Source organism: Vespa crabro, chromosome 2, assembly GCF_910589235.1.
Source record: "Vespa crabro chromosome 2, iyVesCrab1.2, whole genome shotgun sequence".
Classification (NCBI taxonomy): domain Eukaryota; kingdom Metazoa; phylum Arthropoda; class Insecta; order Hymenoptera; family Vespidae; genus Vespa; species Vespa crabro.
Genome location: NC_060956.1, coordinates 21,697,446 through 21,718,590, shown reverse-complemented (window position 1 = coordinate 21,718,590; position 21,145 = coordinate 21,697,446). Strand labels below are relative to the sequence as shown.

General features: G+C 30.1%; 2 protein-coding genes across 11 annotated transcripts; one reads left to right on the top strand and one right to left on the bottom strand.

Annotated features, from left to right (window-relative positions):
• Positions 1-1,585: 1,585 nt before the first annotated feature.
• LOC124422053 lies at positions 1,586-15,379 on the bottom strand. Of its 7 annotated transcripts, none has more exons than XM_046957956.1 (4): positions 14,780-15,379; positions 12,028-14,171; positions 2,436-2,551; positions 1,586-2,378 (listed from the first exon to the last, which is right to left on the bottom strand). In XM_046957956.1, exons 2-4 carry the CDS (start codon positions 14,021-14,023, stop codon positions 2,337-2,339), a joined length of 2,154 nt encoding a protein of 717 aa, XP_046813912.1. In that variant the 5' UTR covers positions 14,024-14,171; positions 14,780-15,379; the 3' UTR covers positions 1,586-2,336. The 7 variants fall into 7 exon arrangements, 6 of the variants coding, with proteins under 6 accessions (XP_046813912.1, XP_046813914.1, XP_046813913.1 ...); XM_046957958.1 differs by having other exon boundaries at positions 1,586-2,061; XM_046957957.1 differs by having other exon boundaries at positions 2,436-2,545.
• LOC124422051 lies at positions 10,669-21,126 on the top strand. Of its 4 annotated transcripts, none has more exons than XM_046957952.1 (5): positions 11,968-12,098; positions 18,382-18,708; positions 19,009-19,267; positions 19,796-20,259; positions 20,388-21,126. In XM_046957952.1, the coding sequence occupies exons 2-5, from the start codon at positions 18,471-18,473 to the stop codon at positions 20,798-20,800; spliced, it is 1,374 nt and encodes a 457-aa protein (XP_046813908.1). In that variant the 5' UTR covers positions 11,968-12,098; positions 18,382-18,470; the 3' UTR covers positions 20,801-21,126. The 4 variants fall into 4 exon arrangements, 3 of the variants coding, with proteins under 3 accessions (XP_046813908.1, XP_046813906.1, XP_046813907.1); XM_046957950.1 differs by lacking the exon at positions 11,968-12,098 and adding an exon at positions 15,595-18,126; XM_046957951.1 differs by lacking the exon at positions 11,968-12,098 and adding an exon at positions 15,595-18,126 and having other exon boundaries at positions 19,796-20,159; positions 20,388-20,538.
• Positions 21,127-21,145: the final 19 nt, after the last annotated feature.

Sequence of the window (21,145 nt, the reverse complement as noted above, 5' to 3'; positions counted from 1 at the left end):
TGACCGTATAAACGTAATTAAGAGATGGAAGGCGTGTTAATTAAATTCTAAGCTGTGATGTCATCCTTTTGAGATCATCTATGGAATCATTATTATTGCGAGATGCTTTCAATGGGTAGAATTATCATCAATGAGCGAGTAAAATAAAAGGAGAGAGAGGAAGAGATAGAGATAGATAGATAGAGAGAAAGAGTGAGAGAGTGAGAGAGTGAAAGAGAGTAAGAGAATGAAAGTGAGAGTGAGAGTGCATGAAGATGCGACATGCATTCTGAAAATTATTGATGGATTTTATTTGCACGTTTGCGTGTTCATATCTAGAACAATATTTAAACTGTTATTATTTAGAAGTTTTATATTTATTATATCATCAATGAAATTTATTTGTACAAATGTCACATTTCAATCATTCTCTACAAGCCTATAGATCAAAATATATGGAAATATATTCTGATCTATAATGGCCCTGCAGATAGGAATATGGAAATATATTCCTATCGTGGAAATAGTGATATGTCTCATCGTATATATGACAATATCTAAAAATTGGAATCAGAGAATTGATCTACATATTGATTATACTCGCAATAATTAACCGATAATTTTCTAAATGAGCACGTATTTCGTATTTTTGGGAAAATTCTTTTTTTTCTTTTTTTTTTCTTCTTCTTCTTCTTCTTCTTCTTCTTTTTATGCTGCAAGATCAATAATTAATAAACGCAAGTAAAATCTTCAACGCTACCGTCATTTCGTTTGATTAAACAAAACGATAACGATCGAACGGAAACAACCGAATTTAATTACGAGTATAGGAACAAGTAGGTTGTCGTTTAAATTAAAAACAGCTTTATCACGATGTAAAATCATTTTTCACGCACGTTTTATACTTCGGAGAAATTGATGTTAATAAAGATTGAAATGAAAGTATGTGACATATAAAAAAGCATACGCGTGTGTATATACATATATATATATATATATATATATATATATATATATATATATACACACACACATACAGATCTCCATTTCATTTCGAAAATGATTATACTAATATTATACAAAATAAAAAAGATTGCATAGATGTGAAATATATTTGACATCATGCAGGTTAAATGTCACGTAGAATTTTTATTTTGTATATTAAATACGTTTCTTACATATTTATTTTTACTTTTCCTTCAATAAATAACAATAGAAAAGTGTAATTAATAAAAAGTGTTTGACAAGTTTTAAGTTAAACATATTGTATACACACATAAAATAGACAATATTTCTTTGACATAAGTAATGATTATAAATTATCGTAGGTTAATATTATTCTTTTAAAAGTTCTCGTTTGTTCAATGGTGAAGTTAAAATCGACCAATCATTTCCAGTTTTGTTTGTGCTCTCTCTCTCTCTCTCTCTCTCTCTCTCTCTCTCTCTCAGTAAATAGACAGACACGATAGAAAGGTGCAAACATTTCGGTTAGCTTGAACTAACTCAATGAAATAAGTTTAATGCCTCAGTCATGTTTAATACTGCACAAACATCGATTAACGAAAATTAATAATAAATAATATCGATCGACTAACTTACCATATTAATATGATACTCCTTTTTAAGTTGTACGTTTACAATTTTTTTTTTTTTTATTTTCTTCTTTTCTTTTCTTGATAAACATATGTTCGTTGAACAATTTTTTTAATCGTAATACCTATAAATCTTTTACATCCTATACAAGGAAATAAATAATTCTCTGTTATTTGAAGTACAACAATCGAAATTATTTTCAAAATGGCAAAATCAAATCAAAATATTTCAATAATAATTATTTCTGATAATAGTTTCTTAATTATCACGCATCAATGAAATCTCAATATTCTTATTTAATTCATATTACGTCGAATGTATGAATGAAAAAACAATTCGATAAAATTTCAATCAATATTTATTAAATGAATTTTATATTAAAACGTTTGATCGTAGAAAATTTGTATAATATATTTACTTAATATTTATCTTTATTCATATTTTTTATTTATCTTTTTCTTCCTTATGACCACGTAACTACAAATCTATCTGCAAGTGATAAAATGAAGACGATAACGAATACATTATTTCCTTCTTCTTCTATCTATCTATCTATCTATCTATGGAATAAACTTCTTGCTCGAATTACATAATAATGAGAAATTGTTTTGTTAAATTTTACATTAAAAGAGGGAATCTTTTGTATTCTTTAGAATGAACAAAATTTAATTTAAAATTGTTGAAATCATTGAATTATATCGTTATAACAACTAAATCGTAATAAAATTTCTTTTACAAGTATAAAAAAAAATTCAAGTACTGCATTATATCCGTATAATATGGTATAAATTTCGATCTTGATGAAACTACAATATATTTTTGTGATTAGAAGTATACATAAATATCCACAAGTATATACGTACATGTGCGTGTGTGGGTGCGCGCGCGCGTGTGTGTGTATACATCACAGAGCTTGTTATCCGTTCAGCAAAGGGTCCATTCGCAATCCTTCGAATTTTCCGAATAAACGTATCTAAATCTCAAAGGAAGAGGTTTTTTATTACAAGATTATGATACATTTTTCGAAAAAAAAGAAAGAAAAAAGAACGAAAAAAGAATGAAAAAAAAAAAAAAATAAATAAATAAAAAAGATAAATAAATAAAAACGAAAAAAGAAGAACTATCCCTTTGTCAAACCAATGTATGTCAAACAATGTATGTCAAACCAATCAAATATGTCGATGATTTCATTTCTAACATTTCTAATATTTAAATTAGTTTCTTTGACATTGCGTAATCGAAAACGAATTCAAGTTTTCAAGCAAAGAAGGAAGAATTTTAATTTCATTCGCAATGTCGTAGTAATTAACGAGTACGACGGCTCTAAGAGAGAAAAAGAAAAAGGGAAAAAGTAAGAAAGAGGGAGAGAGAGAGAGAGAGAGAGAGAGAGAGAGAAAACGAAAGAGACCGAAAGAGAAACATTTTCTAATTTTCTTCGAGATTATACGATCAACTTAATTTCTTCTACCCTTGATAACGGCGAACAACTTTTCATTTTCGTTTTCCTCCGGAAATAATGATTCAGTGTAAGACAAATTTTTACTGTAATTATTAAAAGCTGAACGCTTGTTTATTTTGAATTAATGAGAGATAAAATACGAATATAAATCTTCCATAGAATATTGCGCTTGATCGTTGCACATATTTATCTCTTTAATTATACATCATTTCGCAAATAATATATATATATATATATATATTTACAAATGTTTCCGTAACTTCGAAGTATCAAATAAATTTTCCACGAAAATCTAAATGATAATGAATCTTTTCAACGCGCATGCATTAAAAGTCAGATTGATATAGAAATGTCACGATATAAAGAGTTACGATTCTCTGAATATTCCAATCTATAAATTGAGTAGTCTGATCTAATGTAATTATCTATTTAATTCCTCCCAATTTATTTTAATCACCTTTTACGAAATATCATTATCGAAGTTGCTCTTCCCTTACGATGTTTTCATTAAAATGCATCATATTAACTTTCCATATAAATGAAGAATGAGGAAAGAGAAGAAAAGAGGAGAAAAAAGAATTATTGTTTTTTACGATAAGATAGTGTCGTAGGTTAAACGAATGGACGACTGACATAAATTTATAAAATATTCAATCTCGTCTATTACGAACATAAACAAATATTTGCATTTTTACGTTCGATTATTTTCCTTACTCTTTCTCTCTCTCTCTCTCTATTTTTTTTTTGTTTTCTTTCGATTTTTCCTTTTTTCGCCTGATGCTGGAGGTACATACGTAAGCATACATTTTTATTCTAATATTTATAAACGATAAATATCGAATTAAATCAATCCCCTTCGTTAAGTAATTTAATTTTCTCGTTTTATTTTATTTTCGTTCGTTAGTTCGTTTGTTTCTTTTATAAAAGATATAAATAAGATAAAAAGCGATCACGATCCTTTCCTCATCGAAAATACTATCACGTCGTTTCTATGATATTTCGTAGGTATATACATACATATATACATACATATATATATATATATACATACATACATATATGTATATATATAATAATAATAATAATAATAATAATAATAATCTCTCAACGATCTAACCGTTCTTAAGAAAATATATACATGTGCGTTCGCAAAGATTGATCGTTCTTTTTGATAAAGATTTTGAAGATATATATATACATATATATATATATATATAAAGAAGGGTGGAGGATAGAGGTTCCGTATATGTACAAAGATTTACGATCGGATTTCTCGACCACTTTGATAGCTATATATATGTATATATATAAATTTATATATATATATATATTGTGGAATGATCTTTCACTATGTAATTTGAGAGTTATTTTCGATTCTCTTTGCTTTTTGACATAAAGGAGAACCTTTGAATGTTATATTAGACCATCTTAAATAAGTAAGAGAAACGTTAAGAGGAAACAACGTTATCCTTTGTAAACCGAACTTTGAGAGAAGTGTCTTTAGAAACCATAGGAAGATCTACCAAGTTCTATCCTAGATTGATAGTACAAATATATTCTACAGGATATACCGAAAGTTCCTCTGATAAATGGGACTTTCGAAAAATCAATAATTACTCATTTTCGTGACATCTCTGACATCCAATTAGAAATTTGGTGGTTTTTGCAATTTGATAAAAAGAAAAAATAAATTAGCCTCAAAAATATCGGAAAAGTATAATTAATTTTTCAAATGATTTAAAAACTTTCAATCCATCTAAAGATTTTTGACTCGTCCTATATACGCACACACACACACAGACATATATATATATATATATATATATATATATATATATATATATATATTATAATCCCTTGACTCTGAGTGTACTTTAAGAACGTTTCGAAACTTGACGTTTATAAACGATCATAGAAACTTAAGATTCAAAAATCCAAGAAGATCTTCCTTAACAAAAAAAGAAAAATATCTTTTTAATGTTAGACTTCGTAACGAATACAAAAGATTTCACGGAACAGTAGAGATCTCTCTTTCTCTCTCTCTCTCTCTCTCTCTCTCTCTCTCTCTCTCTCTCTCTCTCTCTCTCTCTCTCTTACTCTTATTGAGTTTACCCTCTAAAAATATCCATCTTCGGGACCGTGATGATGATGGAGGTGAACAAAAACTATGGTACTCCCAAAGGGACCTCCGTCAATTTGGTATGCCACGTTGCTTTTCATCAACTCCAAGCCAAATGCTTTCGGTTGGTCAAACAATGGCGTCTTCATTGGCGTGCTTTGCATGATATACATACATAGCTCAAGGTTGAATCCACAAATCCTTTAATCAATTTGGTTGTATTTTTCTTTTTCATTCTCGTTTTCTTTATAATCATATAAACCGAAGGTGCCTTTTTCAAGTAATAAAAAAAACTCTCACTCTTTCTCTCTGATACCCGAGCATCTGTATATTTTGAATTTTTATCGTAATATCATAGATATGGATATTTTACAGAAAAGAATTTTCTTTTTCTCTCTCTCTCTCTCTCTCTCTCTCTCTCTCTCACTCTTTCTCTCTTTCTCTGTGATATTTAGACACCTGCTGATATTTTGAATTTTTATCGTAAAATCATAACTTTTGATCTATCGTCTAAAAGCTCACTTTCTTCCTATCTCTCTCTTTCTCTCTTTCTTTCTCTCTCTCTCTTTCTCACACACACACACACACACACACACTCACTTTGATATCTGGACACCTGCTGAGATTTTAATTTCTCAACGTAAAATCGTAGTGATATTTTAGGAAAAAAATTCTCTCTCTCTCTCTCTCTCTCTCTTTTTTTCCCCCTCTCTCTTTCTAATATCCAAACTTTCGGATGTTTTGAATTTTTATCGTAAAATCTTGATATTTTTTGTTCACACTATGCTTTATCTCTCTCTCGTTTCTTCTTTTCTATTTTGTTTCTATGATCAGTTAGAATGACTATAAACGATGGTCCTAACACAGAAACACTTTAAAGTATTATATAACCAATGCTTTGACCGATCATACATATAGTTCATACATATAGTGTTCGATAGAGTTTAATATATCACCGATCTGAAATTACACTTGATAAATGCTCGTACATATACTCTATGTGGGAAAAAGATAAAGATAGATATATAGAGAGAAGGTGAGACAGAGACAGAGAATAAATGACAGAAATACAGAGATAGACAAAGAGAGAGAGAGAGAGAGAGAATGTATGTTCAAATTAATGTCATAATTAATAAACAAGAATTTAGATCGACCACGTTTATTATCAGCGTTGACTTATTGGTCTAACGTCAAAGAACCATTAGCTCCTTTCTCCAACGTTATATATTTTGAGATTAATTTCAATAAAATTTCTTAAATTTTCATTTCTTTTGTTTTTTCTTTTTTTCTTTTTCCGTTCTTTGTTCCTTTTTTTTACAAAAAAAAAGAAAAGAAAAAAAAAAGAAGAAGAATAAATACGCCGAGATAAAATAATTAATTGGACATGTATTATATATATAAGAACAATGTATCCTTTGTACCTTCATTATACTGTTTCGAGTAGGTTAAAAAAAGAAAAAAAAAAACAACCCTCCTCCGTCTTATCTATTTCTCGAAGCTTATTGTTATTTATTTATTTCTTTATTGTTTTTTTCTTTCCTTTTTCAGAATACTCCTACATCCCATTTGAAAAATGCATATGCGTGTTTCCTAGACAAATTGGACTTACGTCCATTTCTTTTTACTTTTTATTTTCTTTTTGAGCTTATTTATAAGCTCTCATATTAAATAGCATATTTCGACAACAAAAAATCAATATTACAAAATCCCATTATATATTGAAACTTATGTGAAATTATATTAATTATTTTTCATTATATGTGAAACTTACAAATCATATATAAATATATGTCCTTGGAGATTAATGGATTATTTCGAAAAAAAAAAAAAACAAAAAAAAACACAAAGAAAAACAAAAAAAAAACACAAAAGAAAACAAAAAAAAAATACAAAAAATCTCGGAGAAATAACTACTGAAAACTTCGTTTTTCCCTTTTTTTTTTTTTTTTACGTCTATGAAATATTTGATAATCTTGAAAAAATAAAGTTACTTATCCTTAAAATATTGTACCCTGTAAAGAGAGAAACTTTTTTTTTTCCCTTTTCGCGTATTTCCCAATGTACATTTTTAAACGGTATAACATTATACTCGACATAAGTATACATATATACGTTCATACATAAATCCACGCTTGTCTCTTTCTATGTATATATATATATATGTATGTATAAAATATTATATATATATATTTTATATATATATATATATATATATATATATATATATATATATAAAATACACAAACAACGTACAAAAGTTTCCACTTATGTTCTCTAACAAAACTTTTCTTACAATATATTTCCTATTTTCGAAGTTTCTTCTAATGAAATAAAAAACTTACGTGGATAAACTTAGTGGCATACATTATTCCAGATCATTCCTTTGGATAAATGCAATGGACGATTTGAACAATCAAAATTGGATAACTAGTGTCCGTTTCACGTAGTTCGAATAATATTTTTTATTTTTTTTTCCTATGTCTTTTTTTTTTTTTTTCCTTTTTATAATACAACTCCGAGAGAATTGAACCAAAGTAGACGCGATAACTCATGTTACGATATTATTTTATTAATAAAAAAAAGAAAAGGAAAGAGTAGAAAGAAAGAAAGAAAGAGAAAAAGCAGAAAGAATAAAAGAAGGAAAAAAAGGGTTGAGTATAATCATTTATATATTGTGTGTATGTATATATATATATATATCAGAGTGGAAAAAGGAACGATGATATTTATCTTGTTCAAGATGAGCTTTGAAAAAAACAAATAATATATCTAAATCGTTGATTTCCAACGTATATACGTAGCAATAAGGAGAATGAGCTGGTCGGTTTTTTCTAACTTAAAGGGGAAAGAGGGTTAAGTTAAAGAGAATATGTTCCTCTTTTGTCGACTGACGATAATACGATGTACAAAGAAAAGTAAAGAAAACAAATGAACAAACAAGAAAAATAAAAAAAGAAAAAAGAGATAAAAAAATAGAAAAAAAAAAAAAAAACAGAACATTCATCGTGTCACGTCCGACGTATGTTTTTATTTCCTCGAAAGAATTTTCAAATAACAATTTTTGCAATAAACATTTCTGAATATATATATACGTACGTATACGTGAGATAAAACAGGATATATGTGAGAGAAAGCAGGATGTGATGAGAAGTAGCAGGACCTTTGCGATACCAGAGTATACCTATTCTTTCTCTTTCTTTCTCTCTCTCTCTCTCTCTCTCTTTCTCTATCTGTCTATCTCTCTTTCTCTCTTCTACGATAACTTTGTGAAAATGTAGAAAGCTCTGAGTGATTCGATTTTCTTATCATATTCCGTACGTCTTCCTTTCTTTGCAACAATAACGTTCGCTCGTAGTAAATTACTACGAATAATACGTCATCAATATGATTAATAACTTTGAAAGAGAATAAGGTTAATGAAAACTAATTAAACCTGAGTTTTCGTTTTAACAAAGAACATTTGCTATTGTTATTTTCAATAAAATCATAATATCGTTTGATTCAATTTTAAATGTTAATTTAATGTTATTTCAAAGGACAAATTTTTCTTCCCTTTACTTGTAGCCTCGAATTTTATTTTTCTTTCGAAAAAAAAAAGCATAACGTTCTTCTTCTTCTTCTTCTTCTTCCTCTTTTTTTTTTTGCTTTTTTTTTGGTTCTTTTTTTTTTTTTTTTTTTTTTACTTTTCCTTCCCTCTACAAATTTTGATCTTTTTAAAAGAACAAATGTACTTTTGTATTTTTCATACACGTATATATATATATATATGTATATATAAAGAAAGAAAATAAAGAGGGAAGAAAATAGAAAAGTTAAGATTAAATCATTATTCTTACATGGAATTATTTATAATTTAATTCACGAGAAAAAAGACTTTTGTGTCTTTGTCAAACAAATAATTTGAAAAGATTTCATTAACAAGTTGCAAAATTCTCGAACCGTACGGGATATTTTACGTAGATCAATTATAAGAAGAGGATTTACTTTAGCTTCGTCCTGATTTAAATTTACTTTCATCCTACAAATTCACTTCCTTGCACTCATTGAAAGCATAATGACGTTCTCATGATTATGTATGCCTCGAAAAAGGGTGTTATTTTTCAATTAAGTCTCTCTCTAGTAAAAGTGTACGATCCACTTTTGCTTCCTTCTTTTAAGTTAAATCCCTCGAGAGATGCAAGTATCATAATTTCGAAGATTGGATCTCAATTTAATGCGATATACATCTATCGTTTAAAATTTTAAACGGTATTTCATGAATAATAAATGTGATCTATAACCGATGATAAATGTCAACTTTAGAGATCTTATGATCCTATATATATCATTTTGACAGTTCAATATGTTACACTTATTTTAAAATTGTACGTACAAATCAGAAAGTAAATTTATATGTATATATATATATAAATATTTTTTTTTGTTAATTCAACTACGTAAAATTGTAAACGTATTACAAAGAGTAAAAAAAAAAAAAGAAAAGAAAAGAAAAAATACGATCGGAATGCTACAATGATACAGGTGAGAATATCGCTTAATTCTATTTAGCAGGAACACGAAAGTCGAAGAAATGAGCTACGTGCTCGGCATTCTCAATTCTCTAAAAGACTAGAACGAAAGTGCTTATCCTTTTCATTGAGAAGATCGTTTAATTATCGAGTATCTATGATAAAGGTTTTACGAAAAAAGTCCTACGATAGTTTCTATCGATATTCCTATCTCATTTGCGATAATAATAATAATAATAATAATAATAATAATAATAATAATAATAATAATAATTGAGAGATTTATTGCAATATAACTCGTTCGAATATATTGTTAATTCGAATTAAAAAAAAAAAAAAAAAAAAAAAAGAAAAAAGAAAAAAGGAAAGAAAGAAAAATCGACGAGTAAGTACAAAGATAACGTTGAATTTTAAGACTGAAGAGAGAAAAAAAAGAAAAAAAAAAGTACTTATTATGACCTACATAATATTAAGATAAAATTGAGAACGTATGATTTTCGACATGATTTACTTATCTACTCTCCATTCGAATTCGCTCAAGTATTTGAACGCATATTATACATGAAGTTTACGTCGAATACAAAACTTATTGTAGTCAAGATCGGAAGGAAAAAAAAAAGAAAAAACGTATTGCGAAAAATTGTTCATTAATCGTTCACAAAATGTCGCTCACACGAAAACCCACGCACTCACGTGTACTTACACACTCACACGCGCGCACACACACACACACACACACGTTAAAAACAATAGTACAAAAGACAATAATATCTATATCGGATTAATTATAAATTTAATCACGTATCGAACTAGTTATTATCGTTTAAAACTAATTACTGCTGATGTATACCAAGAATCAGAAATGTGTGTAATATTGAATAAGCAAATCGAGGTCTCGCAAAGGAGATTAGCTCTGTCTGTTTCTCGCAAATTCCATATCAGTAACCATGTCACCTCTGTGACCTCTGTTAAAATGAGGTATATAAAGCGAGCTGCCAGCTACAAGATCCAATCCTCAATTCGTTGAAAATATATCTATCACTCTGAAGTTTTTGAAATTGAACGTAGTGGAAGAACGATTTAAAAAAAAAAAAAGAAAAAAAAGGAAAAAGAAAGCACCATGAAGATATTTTATCTTATTTACTTGTTCCTCGTCATTTTGACCTGCTTTTCTTTCACTAATGCGAGTAAGTATCAATCACCGTTTATATATATATATATATATATATATATATATATATTTTTCTCTCTCTCTCTCTATCCCTCTCTCTCCCTCTCTCTCTCTTTTTGTCTCTATACAATAGAAATCCATGAAATATGATAAACCTGTAAAGAAATGATCTTACACGTCGTTATAACGATTTTATTTTTCTCATCTCTTTTTTTCCGTATAAACGTAAAAAGAAAAAGAAGAAAGAAAGGAAAAAAAAGAGAAAGACAAAAAAATTTTATCCGAACAAAATGTAATTTTACACGCGTCATTATACATTTATTCAACGTTAAATAATTTATGAACATTAATGCGAATTAAAAAGTGTATTTTCGGTTTATCGTCTGTGATTAAATCAAATTAATTTCTTCAGTAAAGCAAAAAAAGAAAAAGAAAAGAAAAAAAAAAAGAAAAAAAAAAAAAAAAGAAAAGAGACGCACAAGTCGTGGTAAAGTTGTAAGAAAGAAAAGAGAAAGAAATAAAAAAAGGAGGGAGAGAAAAAAAAAAGAGAAAAAAGAAAGAAAGAGAAAGAACGAACAAGTGAAGTAAATTTTATACGATGAAAAATCGTTATAATAAACTTTCTTGTTGTTTTTCCTTTAACGACATTAAACAGAGAATACGAATCTTTTTAGGTTGCACGGAGGATGAATGCAAAGCCGCTTGTAAATACGTTGGCAGTATTCCTGGTGGAAAAGGTGGCAAGTACTGCGTTGATGGTGCGTGCAGATGTGCTACTGTGCGTCCATAATGATTAAAATACGAGCTAATAGTAACAATGATACTTATCGTTGTTATAACTTATGTACCAACAATCGCTATGATCAACAGACGTCTCTCTCATCGTTTGTCATTGTAAGCCCCTGTTTCTATGTAATTTAAAATATAAAGTGAAATCGATTTAATCACCCTCAACAGCTGTTTCACTCACAGCTCTTGACACAGATTATAATCGTTCATTAATAATTATGTACATAGATCGATTCAATGGATAAAACTTTTAAAAATTGAAATTTATATATATATATATATATATATATATATATAGATGTATGTATGTATGTATGTATGTATATATAATAAATATGGTTCGTACAGGCGCACACAAAACTATGAATTTTAAATCAACACCTTCTGCATTTCGCATAATGAATCTCACCGAGAAATACGAGGAAACATCCGATTAGGCCAATAAAAAGTCCAAGAAACGCTAACGAGTAATGTTCCAATGTGAGTTTCTTCTTTTTCTCGCTCAATGCCAATTTCATTTTCTTATCCTCGACCAATAAAGGGTACGTCATTTCCTCATACCATAAATTAATAAATCCAAACTGTTGAATCCTTAGCAACAAGGTATTGATCTTTTCTGTATAAGGAGAATTAAGTCTGATCACGTATGAAAGCGTATAAGTAACTGGACACTCTTCGACAATGTGGACCAATTTGTTCCCATCGTCGTCGTAATAAATCGAATAATTCTCGAGCTTGGTCGATGTAAATCGACCAAGAGCAATAACGCTTTTGTCGAAGGCGACGAAGTAATTCGTTGGTTTATCCGTATTAAGAACACTGATTTTATTCCGCAGTTTCGTTTCCAATGGATCCTTCCCAATAAACGTGTCCTCTTTCAAATTTAAATATTTCGTTACTATCGTATAATTCGAATCGGCAACGTCCTCGATAGTATTTATTTCTGGATATCTCAATGGTTTGCTAAGAGTCCACATTAGCCAATTATTGTAAAGTCCAACTATTACAAGTCCAAATAATAACGAACTACAAAGAAATATTCTGAGTGCCGGGGTATAAGCCTTTTCGAAAGGATAACAAAATAATATAATCAATTCTGTGCAACGAATAACGTATGGATGTATCTCAGGTGGTTCTTTATTTTTCCTCCGACTAATATTATCCTTTTTTCTTTTCAAAAGGATATTATCGCGTGCAAGCTTACCCCGACGGATATTCGAGAACGTTTCCCCCAGAGAACATGTAATAGGTTTGTTATTACGAAACGAATAGCTCAAATATTTCAGGATCATCCAGAATATCGTCACGAAAATGTTATAGCATGCTAGGGTCATCCACAGGTCCTTCGTGAAAGGTAAAAATGGCATATATGATTTTGGTAAATAACCTTTAGTCGGTGCGATAAAACAAAGCTTATCTTCGGCAATGGCCGCTGTAAACTGATAAAGATAAGAATCGTTGTAAGCTTTAACAAAAAGGCTTGTAAATATGATCTCGCTCCTGCGATCACTAATATCTTGTAAGGATTTTTGAAAGGGATCAATATCGGAATTTTTATCCAATACATTTACGTCGAAACTTGCGTTCAAGTTGCTCTCCAACATCTTCATCACATTTGCATCTAATTTGGTATAATGGACGACATTGTTCTCGTCTACTTCTATACACATCATCATCGAAGGAAAAACGGTAACCTTTATCGGATAACCATTTACATTTTCGAAATTTTCGAAGAAACTTATATCATCTGATGGAAGTGAAGTTATCGAGTTTATTCTTCTCTTCGTAGAATATTCTTCGATATCATCGAAACATGATTTATGTACTTTCCCAAAAGCTTTTCTTGTGACATCGAATGGATGATAATTTAAGAAACAACGAAACTGATCGGTAATCGTTGTAATTAAAATTTTATATACATTAAATTTTATCCAGAGCTCATCGAAAATTCTTTTCCATGTATTCCCCGACGTTTCCTCACCAACGAAAACTATCAAATATTGATCATTGGGTTTCCATAATTTCTCGTTTAAATACATCAAGACTTCGAGATCGTTTAAATCATCGATCGGTATGATCCAAGTGATACGTCCTTCATCCTTCCACGTATATAATGAAAGAAAATCATTGGCACTTATTCGATAGCCTTGAATAAAATCGATTGACATGTGATGTAAGAGGGACACGAGCACGTTCGATTTCGTATCGGACAAAAGTAAAGAAATCATAAAAGGTTGGAATTCCTTTGAATTTCTCACATAATTCAGCATACGTTTGAAATTCTCTGTTATTTCAATGCTCAATTTAGACTCGATGCCAATCCTTCCCTTTTGAATATTGTCGAATTTTGATTGTATTCTCGTTGGCATAAGCATCAAGCAAATGATCATTCCCACATAGATCATTTTTTTAATACAGTTGTATTTCGCTACGTTTAATGTTAGATTTTATTAGTAAGCATATATATATATATATTTTTTTTTTTCCAAAAAATCCAACTCTAATGAACGCATGCTATTTTCAATCGTTTCGTTTAATCCTTCGACCGTTCATCTGCATATAAAAAAAGAGTATATAAAATGTCAAAAGGTCTTCTTTCATCGAAATTCCGTTATTAATAGGTCAATTAAAAAGAAGAAAAAGAAAAAAAGAAACATATAAGTACGCACTTGTGTGTCACATTGGATCTAAAAGATATTCGATTGAAATTTTCTAGAAAAGTTATTTCGATAAGAAATATCTTCGATATAATCGTCGACGAATGGAAAGTGAGCATGGAGAAAATCTTAGATAAATTTTTATCGGGATAAAGCGTACTTGGAAAGAATTTAAAAAAAAAAAAAATCAACGGCAAAAAGTTGTGCCAAGGAAGAATGATATTCGATAAAAAAAAAAGATAAAAAGAAAAAAAAAAAGGAAAAAAAGAAAGAGAGAAGAAAACAGATCTCTTTCTTCGAACTAATTTTATGTTAAATTTTTACCTTTAATAACAACGAACTCACATTGATCGCAATTTTCATAAGAGCCTTTGATTGATTTACAAATATACCAGGAAAGCAATTATTCGAATAGTTTTCGATTTTTGTTGATTACGTAAGTATGTAATCATTTACTTACTTACGGTTAGGACAAATACTTGGACAACAATTTTCGTGACTTACATACAACATACTTCGTATACTTCGTCCTTCTTTTTAGGTTTTATCAAGTTTACATTGTTTGCCACATGCCCTACTCGAACGTAACGTCGAACTGACTTCTACTGACTCGTTAACTTCGAAAAAAGGAAAAAAAAAGGAAAAAGAGAGAAAGAGAAAGATAGAGAGAAAGAGAAAGAGAGAGAGAGAGAGAGAGAGAAGGAAGAAAAAAGAGAAAAAAAAAGAAAAAAAAGGAAATGGGAAGAGAGATCGTTGGTAAATCGTCGTGGTTAAGGGTAAACACGAATATTTACATTTGTTCACTTCTGTTCTGACGTCTATGTAAGCCGACCAAAGAGATATGTATATCCGTCTTCAGTTAAACTCGTGCTCGGATTAAACCGGAAGGGCTCGGCTATCCGAATGGATAATGATCATATGAATATAGAAAATAATGTTAAGGATCGATTAAAAAGTCAACTCAACTCGTGGTTTAGATATCATTGATTGATACAGATTGTATGGTGGAAATTAAGGAAAAATACTCGTTGTATTATTATTCTGGATAAGTACATAAATTAAACGAACAAGACGATCGTTCGGATCTTATCTTAAATAAACATTAACGTTAGAAGTTCAAGGACAGCTACGTGCAATAGACATAATCATAGTAGCACATAAATGAGTAAGGAGAAAAGAAAAAAACATTCGATAAAAATCTCGTAATTCTTTCTCTTTCTCTTATGTTATATATATATATATATATATATATATATATATATATATATATGTGTGTGTGTGTGTGTGTGTGTATTATCTTCAATCATTGCAACGATATAATTAAATCAATATTGCTTCAATAATGATGACCGTTAAGTATCTATAAATATAAAAAAAATAATAATAAAACTCATGAAAAGACTTTGTTCTAAGGAATATCGATTATCGATCGATTAACAATCGTTCTCATTTGTTCGATATTACCAATTATCGAGTAACATCTTTTTCTTCTTTCTCATTTTAAAGAACAATGAGAACGAAAAATAAATAAATAAATATATCCAGCGATAATAAATAGAACGTTCGCGAAGAATATATGTATATCACTGCCTTGAAGAAGTTTCAAAATCAAATAATTCTCGGTAGGACGATAATTTCTCGTAAGAAACAAGAGGATTATCATATAATTCGAGAATTCACTCAATGGTAATACGATTGAACGAACTTTAATTGGATTAAACTCTCGCTAAAACTATAATTATGCTCGAACACGTATCGTGAATTTCGAAGAGAGAGATAGAGAGAGAGAGAGAGAGAGAGAGAGAGAGAGAGAGAGAGAGAGAGAGAGAACTAATAGAGGCAGGAGAAGAAACTTGGCGAATTGAAAGCTTGTGTACAACTTGTATCAATCGATTCTTCCTTCGTTTAAAGATAATGCTAGTTCGTCGATGTCTCGTTCGACTTTTGAAAAAAGGGGACAATCTATAAAATTTCAAAATTCGAATCCCTTGAGAAAAGATCTATAAGATAACGATTACGAGTAATCGATCGATATAAGAAAGAAGAAAAAAGAAAAAAAAAAGGAAGAGAGAGAGAGAGAGAGAGAGAGAGAGAGAGAGAATAAGCTATTCGTTGAACACATGAGAAAAGTATAGACAACTACTACTCTTGTCCTTCGATCGAATTTAATTAAAGTGAGTGGGATCGAATGGAAAAACGTCTTATCGGTGATATAAGACGTTCCATCAACATCAACGATAACTTTCCGTCTCATTATCTTTGCTTCTTTCGTTTTCGAGAATGCACTTATTACGTTTTCTATTTATATTTCTCATAGACACATTGATACGTCTAATTAGATCGATCGTACGTATCTTTTATTAAGGGACTTTTTAAGAATGAAAAAAAAAAAAAAAAAAAAAAAGAGAAAAGAAAAAAAGAATAAGAAAACGAAGCAATCGAAGCATTTAAAAAAAAAAAAAAGAGGTATTACACATTACTTGACATTAGATCATTTTATTCGACTGATGACAGAGAGAGAGAGAGAGAGAGAGAGAGAGAGAGAGAGAGAAAGCGGAAGTGATAAGAAATAATTGCACGCGATAATCTAATCGAATAAATCTCTCGATTTATCACAGTAAAAAAAAAAAAAAAAAAAAAAAAGAGTGAGAGGAAATTACTTTTTCCTATTAACAATTCTCACTGAGTTAATGATCTCAAAATAACGTTTTGATGTAATCACAAACTATGTTTGTATGTATGTATGTAGATTGTAATTTTGGATTTGATCGAAGACGAACGTTGAGACGTCTAACGAGGGAGGGTTGAAGAGTCAATAAGAGCGACGGAAAAAAAAACGAGCACATATCGAGTCGAACTAACGTCGTGTAATAACGAAAGAAATAGAAAGAGAGAGAGAGAGAGAGAGGGTGTGTGTGTGTGTGTGTGTGTGTGTGTGTGTGTGTGTGTGTGTCTTAAAGGATATCTCAGTAAACAGAAAAAGTTTACAAAAAGGAAAGAACGACAAGACACGCGACGGAGTATTATCTCTACTTTCTTTGACGGCAGAGACACGTGATTAAAATCGTCGTCTTTAGATATTCTTTGATAAATTTTTTATACGATGTTCTTCAAACTCATTCTTATGATCGTAATTTTATTAGTGAAGCTCGATCACGGTTATAGAATTTTCAATGAGATGGAAGAAAGTGCAAGAAAATTTTGGATCGACGCTATATGTCATACGAGAGTGACAAAATATCTATATCTATATGGGATATTAACGAACGAATCATATTATCTCGAAGATTTTTTCGACGGTCTTGTACGTGATATAAATCAGGAAGAATGCGAAATTACGATATTTCTAAAGAAATACGTGATGGATCGAACACGGATAAAAAAAAAACGCGACAACAAAGTCGATCATCGATCCTCCGATGAAATATCTTCGAAGGATTTATTAAAAACTAACGAGTTAAAAGTTCTCAATGATTTGAGTGATAAAATAAAAAGAAGAAAGGAAGAGGATGACGGAAGAAAAAGAGAGAATTCAGAAGGAAGATTAACAAGTAATTTCGCCATATGGTCGTTGCACGTGATACTGATAAAGGACGAACGTTCGTTGGAGCGAATTTTGAAGGAAGATGAGTCAGCCAACTGGGTGTCACGGGTACACTTCATCGTAATGATAATATCGGATGACGTAGATAACCCCGTAGATAACAAATACGTGATGACGATCGAACGAACTTTGGAAATCCTTTGGTTGCGACGTCAAATATTAAACGTTTTAATTTTTCTACCCTTCGCGAAAAATGGGCCAAGTCTGACGTACGCGTACGATCCATTCTTTCTAAACAAAAATGATGGTATGGAAGTTAAACCTGTTTATAATCCTTTGACTGCCGCGGGCGCATATATGCGTCCGACAAGGGCCATCGCGGTGTCTGGTGGACGGATATATGCGCCCGGTCAAGGCTTTGCTTATTTACTATGCCGTATGCCGCTCACGCGAAGGGCTCTTCAGCTTAGAACACTTCGGATCAGTCAAAGGGTTAATAATTTCCTTTCGAAGAATTTTCTAACAATTATACTCTCTCATTATTTATCATTCTTTATTACAGAAAGAGGTAAACTCGAGTCCATTAACGTCGTCTCAAAGGAGGACATATTTCAACGTTTGTCGACGTTAAATCATCGACGTACGAACAATATGTACGGTTACAAATTAAACGTAGGTCTATTTCAACAATATCAAACTTTAATGAAAATGAAAGATAAACCATCCCCGGGCTCCATTTATAAATATTCCGCTGGATATAATGGATCGGATGCCATTATACTTGGTACAATTGCTAAGTACATGAACTTCACCGTTAACGAGATCAATCCGAGGGATCAAATTAAATTCGGATACGAATTATCGAATGGCACTTACGTTGGAACCTTAGGTAAAAAAATGTAAAAGTAAGGTATAAAATGTAAAAGTAAAGTGAAATAGAATTAAACGATGACAACGAATAAGATAAAAAAAAAAAAAAAAAAAAAGAAAGAGAGAAAAAAGAAAAGAAAAGAAAAGAAGAAAAACAAGAACGAAAAATAATATATAAAAATGAAAGAGAGAAAATAAAAAAAGAAAAAAGAGATAGAGAAATATCTTTCAAAAATATTTTTGCAATTTCATTCGATCTGTTACACATATATACATACGCACATACATACATACATACATACGTGGCTTTTGTTATTAGGTGACATTGTCTATGGTAGAGTGGACGCAACTTTTGCCTCTTTTTTCATTAAAACCTATGGGAAAAGTAATAATAATTTTGAATTTACCAGTCAGATGGAATATGACAGCATCTGCGTGATCGTACCTAAGGCACGCAAAATACCGAAGTGGCTTCGAATACATCACATGTTTGAACCGTCTATCTGGATTTGCACGATAATTTCGCCAATTATGATCTATCTGATGTGCTACGTATTACTGTTATTTACGAGGCAAAGGTAATGTCACGTTACGAAGTTAAATTTTTCTCCCTCCCTCCCTCCCTCTCCCTTGCGTTCTCTAAACATGGCTTTAAAAAAAAAAAAAAAAAAAAAAAAAAAAAAAAGAAATGAAAGAAAGAAAAAAAGAAAAAAAAAACGACAATGACTACCTAAACGTCAAGTATTCTTTTTATGAATGACACGAAACCGTCCGTCGTCGTTCAAAGAGATAATGATCGGAAATCGCTTTAGCCAATGGCATTGATTAACTTTTTATTCGAAATATATATACCTTTGACATAAATAGGGGAAAATCCTCTTTGACGTAGATGGATAATAAAATATAAATATCTATATGTAATAAATTTTTAAAGGGACCATGATCGATTAGACAGTAACATTTTTATTAATTCTTACACATTAAACTTTCTTCACTTATTTACTATTCATGTATTTAAGTATGTATATATATATATATATATATTCTCTTCTTCTTCTCTACTTTCTTTCTTTCATATTTTTCTTCTTTATGTTTTTATTTTTTAGAACAAAACTTTACGATCACGTAAATCTCGCCTACAAAGTATTTCTATTCGCCGTTGGATATCCAAATAAATTGCCATGTTCCTATTTAGAAAGAATACTTTTGTCGACTCTCTCCATAACGAACGTTACTATGGCAGGACTATTCGGAGGATTATTATATAAAAGTTTTTCCAACGACATATATTACAAGGACATTGATTTATTAACAGAATTGGATGCTTCGGAATTACCAATCGTATTTATAAAATACAATTTAAATGATGTCTTTGATGACGAATCTGCGACATCGTTGGTACTAAATAATTTAAGAAGAAAATTGAAACACGGCGTGCAAGCGGTGCGCGACGTCACATATTTTAGAAATGCAAGTGGATTGATCAGAAAGAAACATTATTATCTGTTAAAAAATAATATAGTCAATGATGATCTATCGCCAAAATTACATCTTGTTAAAGAGTGTCCACGTAATTATTAATTTCGTTAAATTTATTTAATTACTCGGCTAAATATTTGTGGACGTTTTTGTTCTTTCTTTCTTTCTTTCATTTTCTTTAATTTTCTTTTTTCTTCTTTTAATTTTTTCTTTTTCCAGGTAATTACTACTTAGCATATCCCATACCGAGGAACTCGTATTTGCTCGAAAAGTTGAATCTCCTGATTGGCAGATTAAATCAGGGAGGCTTATTGACATTGTGGAGTAATCGTACTATCATGAATTTGATTAACAGAAGAAGAGGAACACCGAAAAGACAGGCTCATGCGGGAGACAAATTTGTCCCGTTCAATTTGGAAGACATGCAGACCTCATTCTATTTGCTAATAATCGGTCTATTAATTTCGTCTATCGTTTTTTGCGATGAGAAGGGATGGCTGAGAAGACACGTGAAAAAAAAAAGAAAGAAAATTTATCCAAACGAAGAGGATAAATTTAAAGGGAAAAAATACATAAAAGAAAAAAAAGAAGAACAGCCGAGAAAAATGTTCTTTTCTTTTTTTCAAATATAATTACGAAATACGAGATCTCTCATTAGATCTGTTAAATTTATCGATCAAATCTACAACGATTATTTCTAAATTTCTAACAATATATATTTATAAAATATTTATAAAATAAATACGATATATAAGTATATATCATTTCAATAACAGTTTAGGAACAGGTTGAATAATATCGTAATACAATCGTATCGTAATTTTGAAATTATTCGTGTATAACTTTAAGCGATTTCTGTATTCGACGTAAATATCATAACTTTATTTATAATGTCGTTTGTATATACGTAAATGATAAATAAAACGAATAATATTCCGTTGAATTTAATTTCAATTTACATTGGATATTATTCTTCT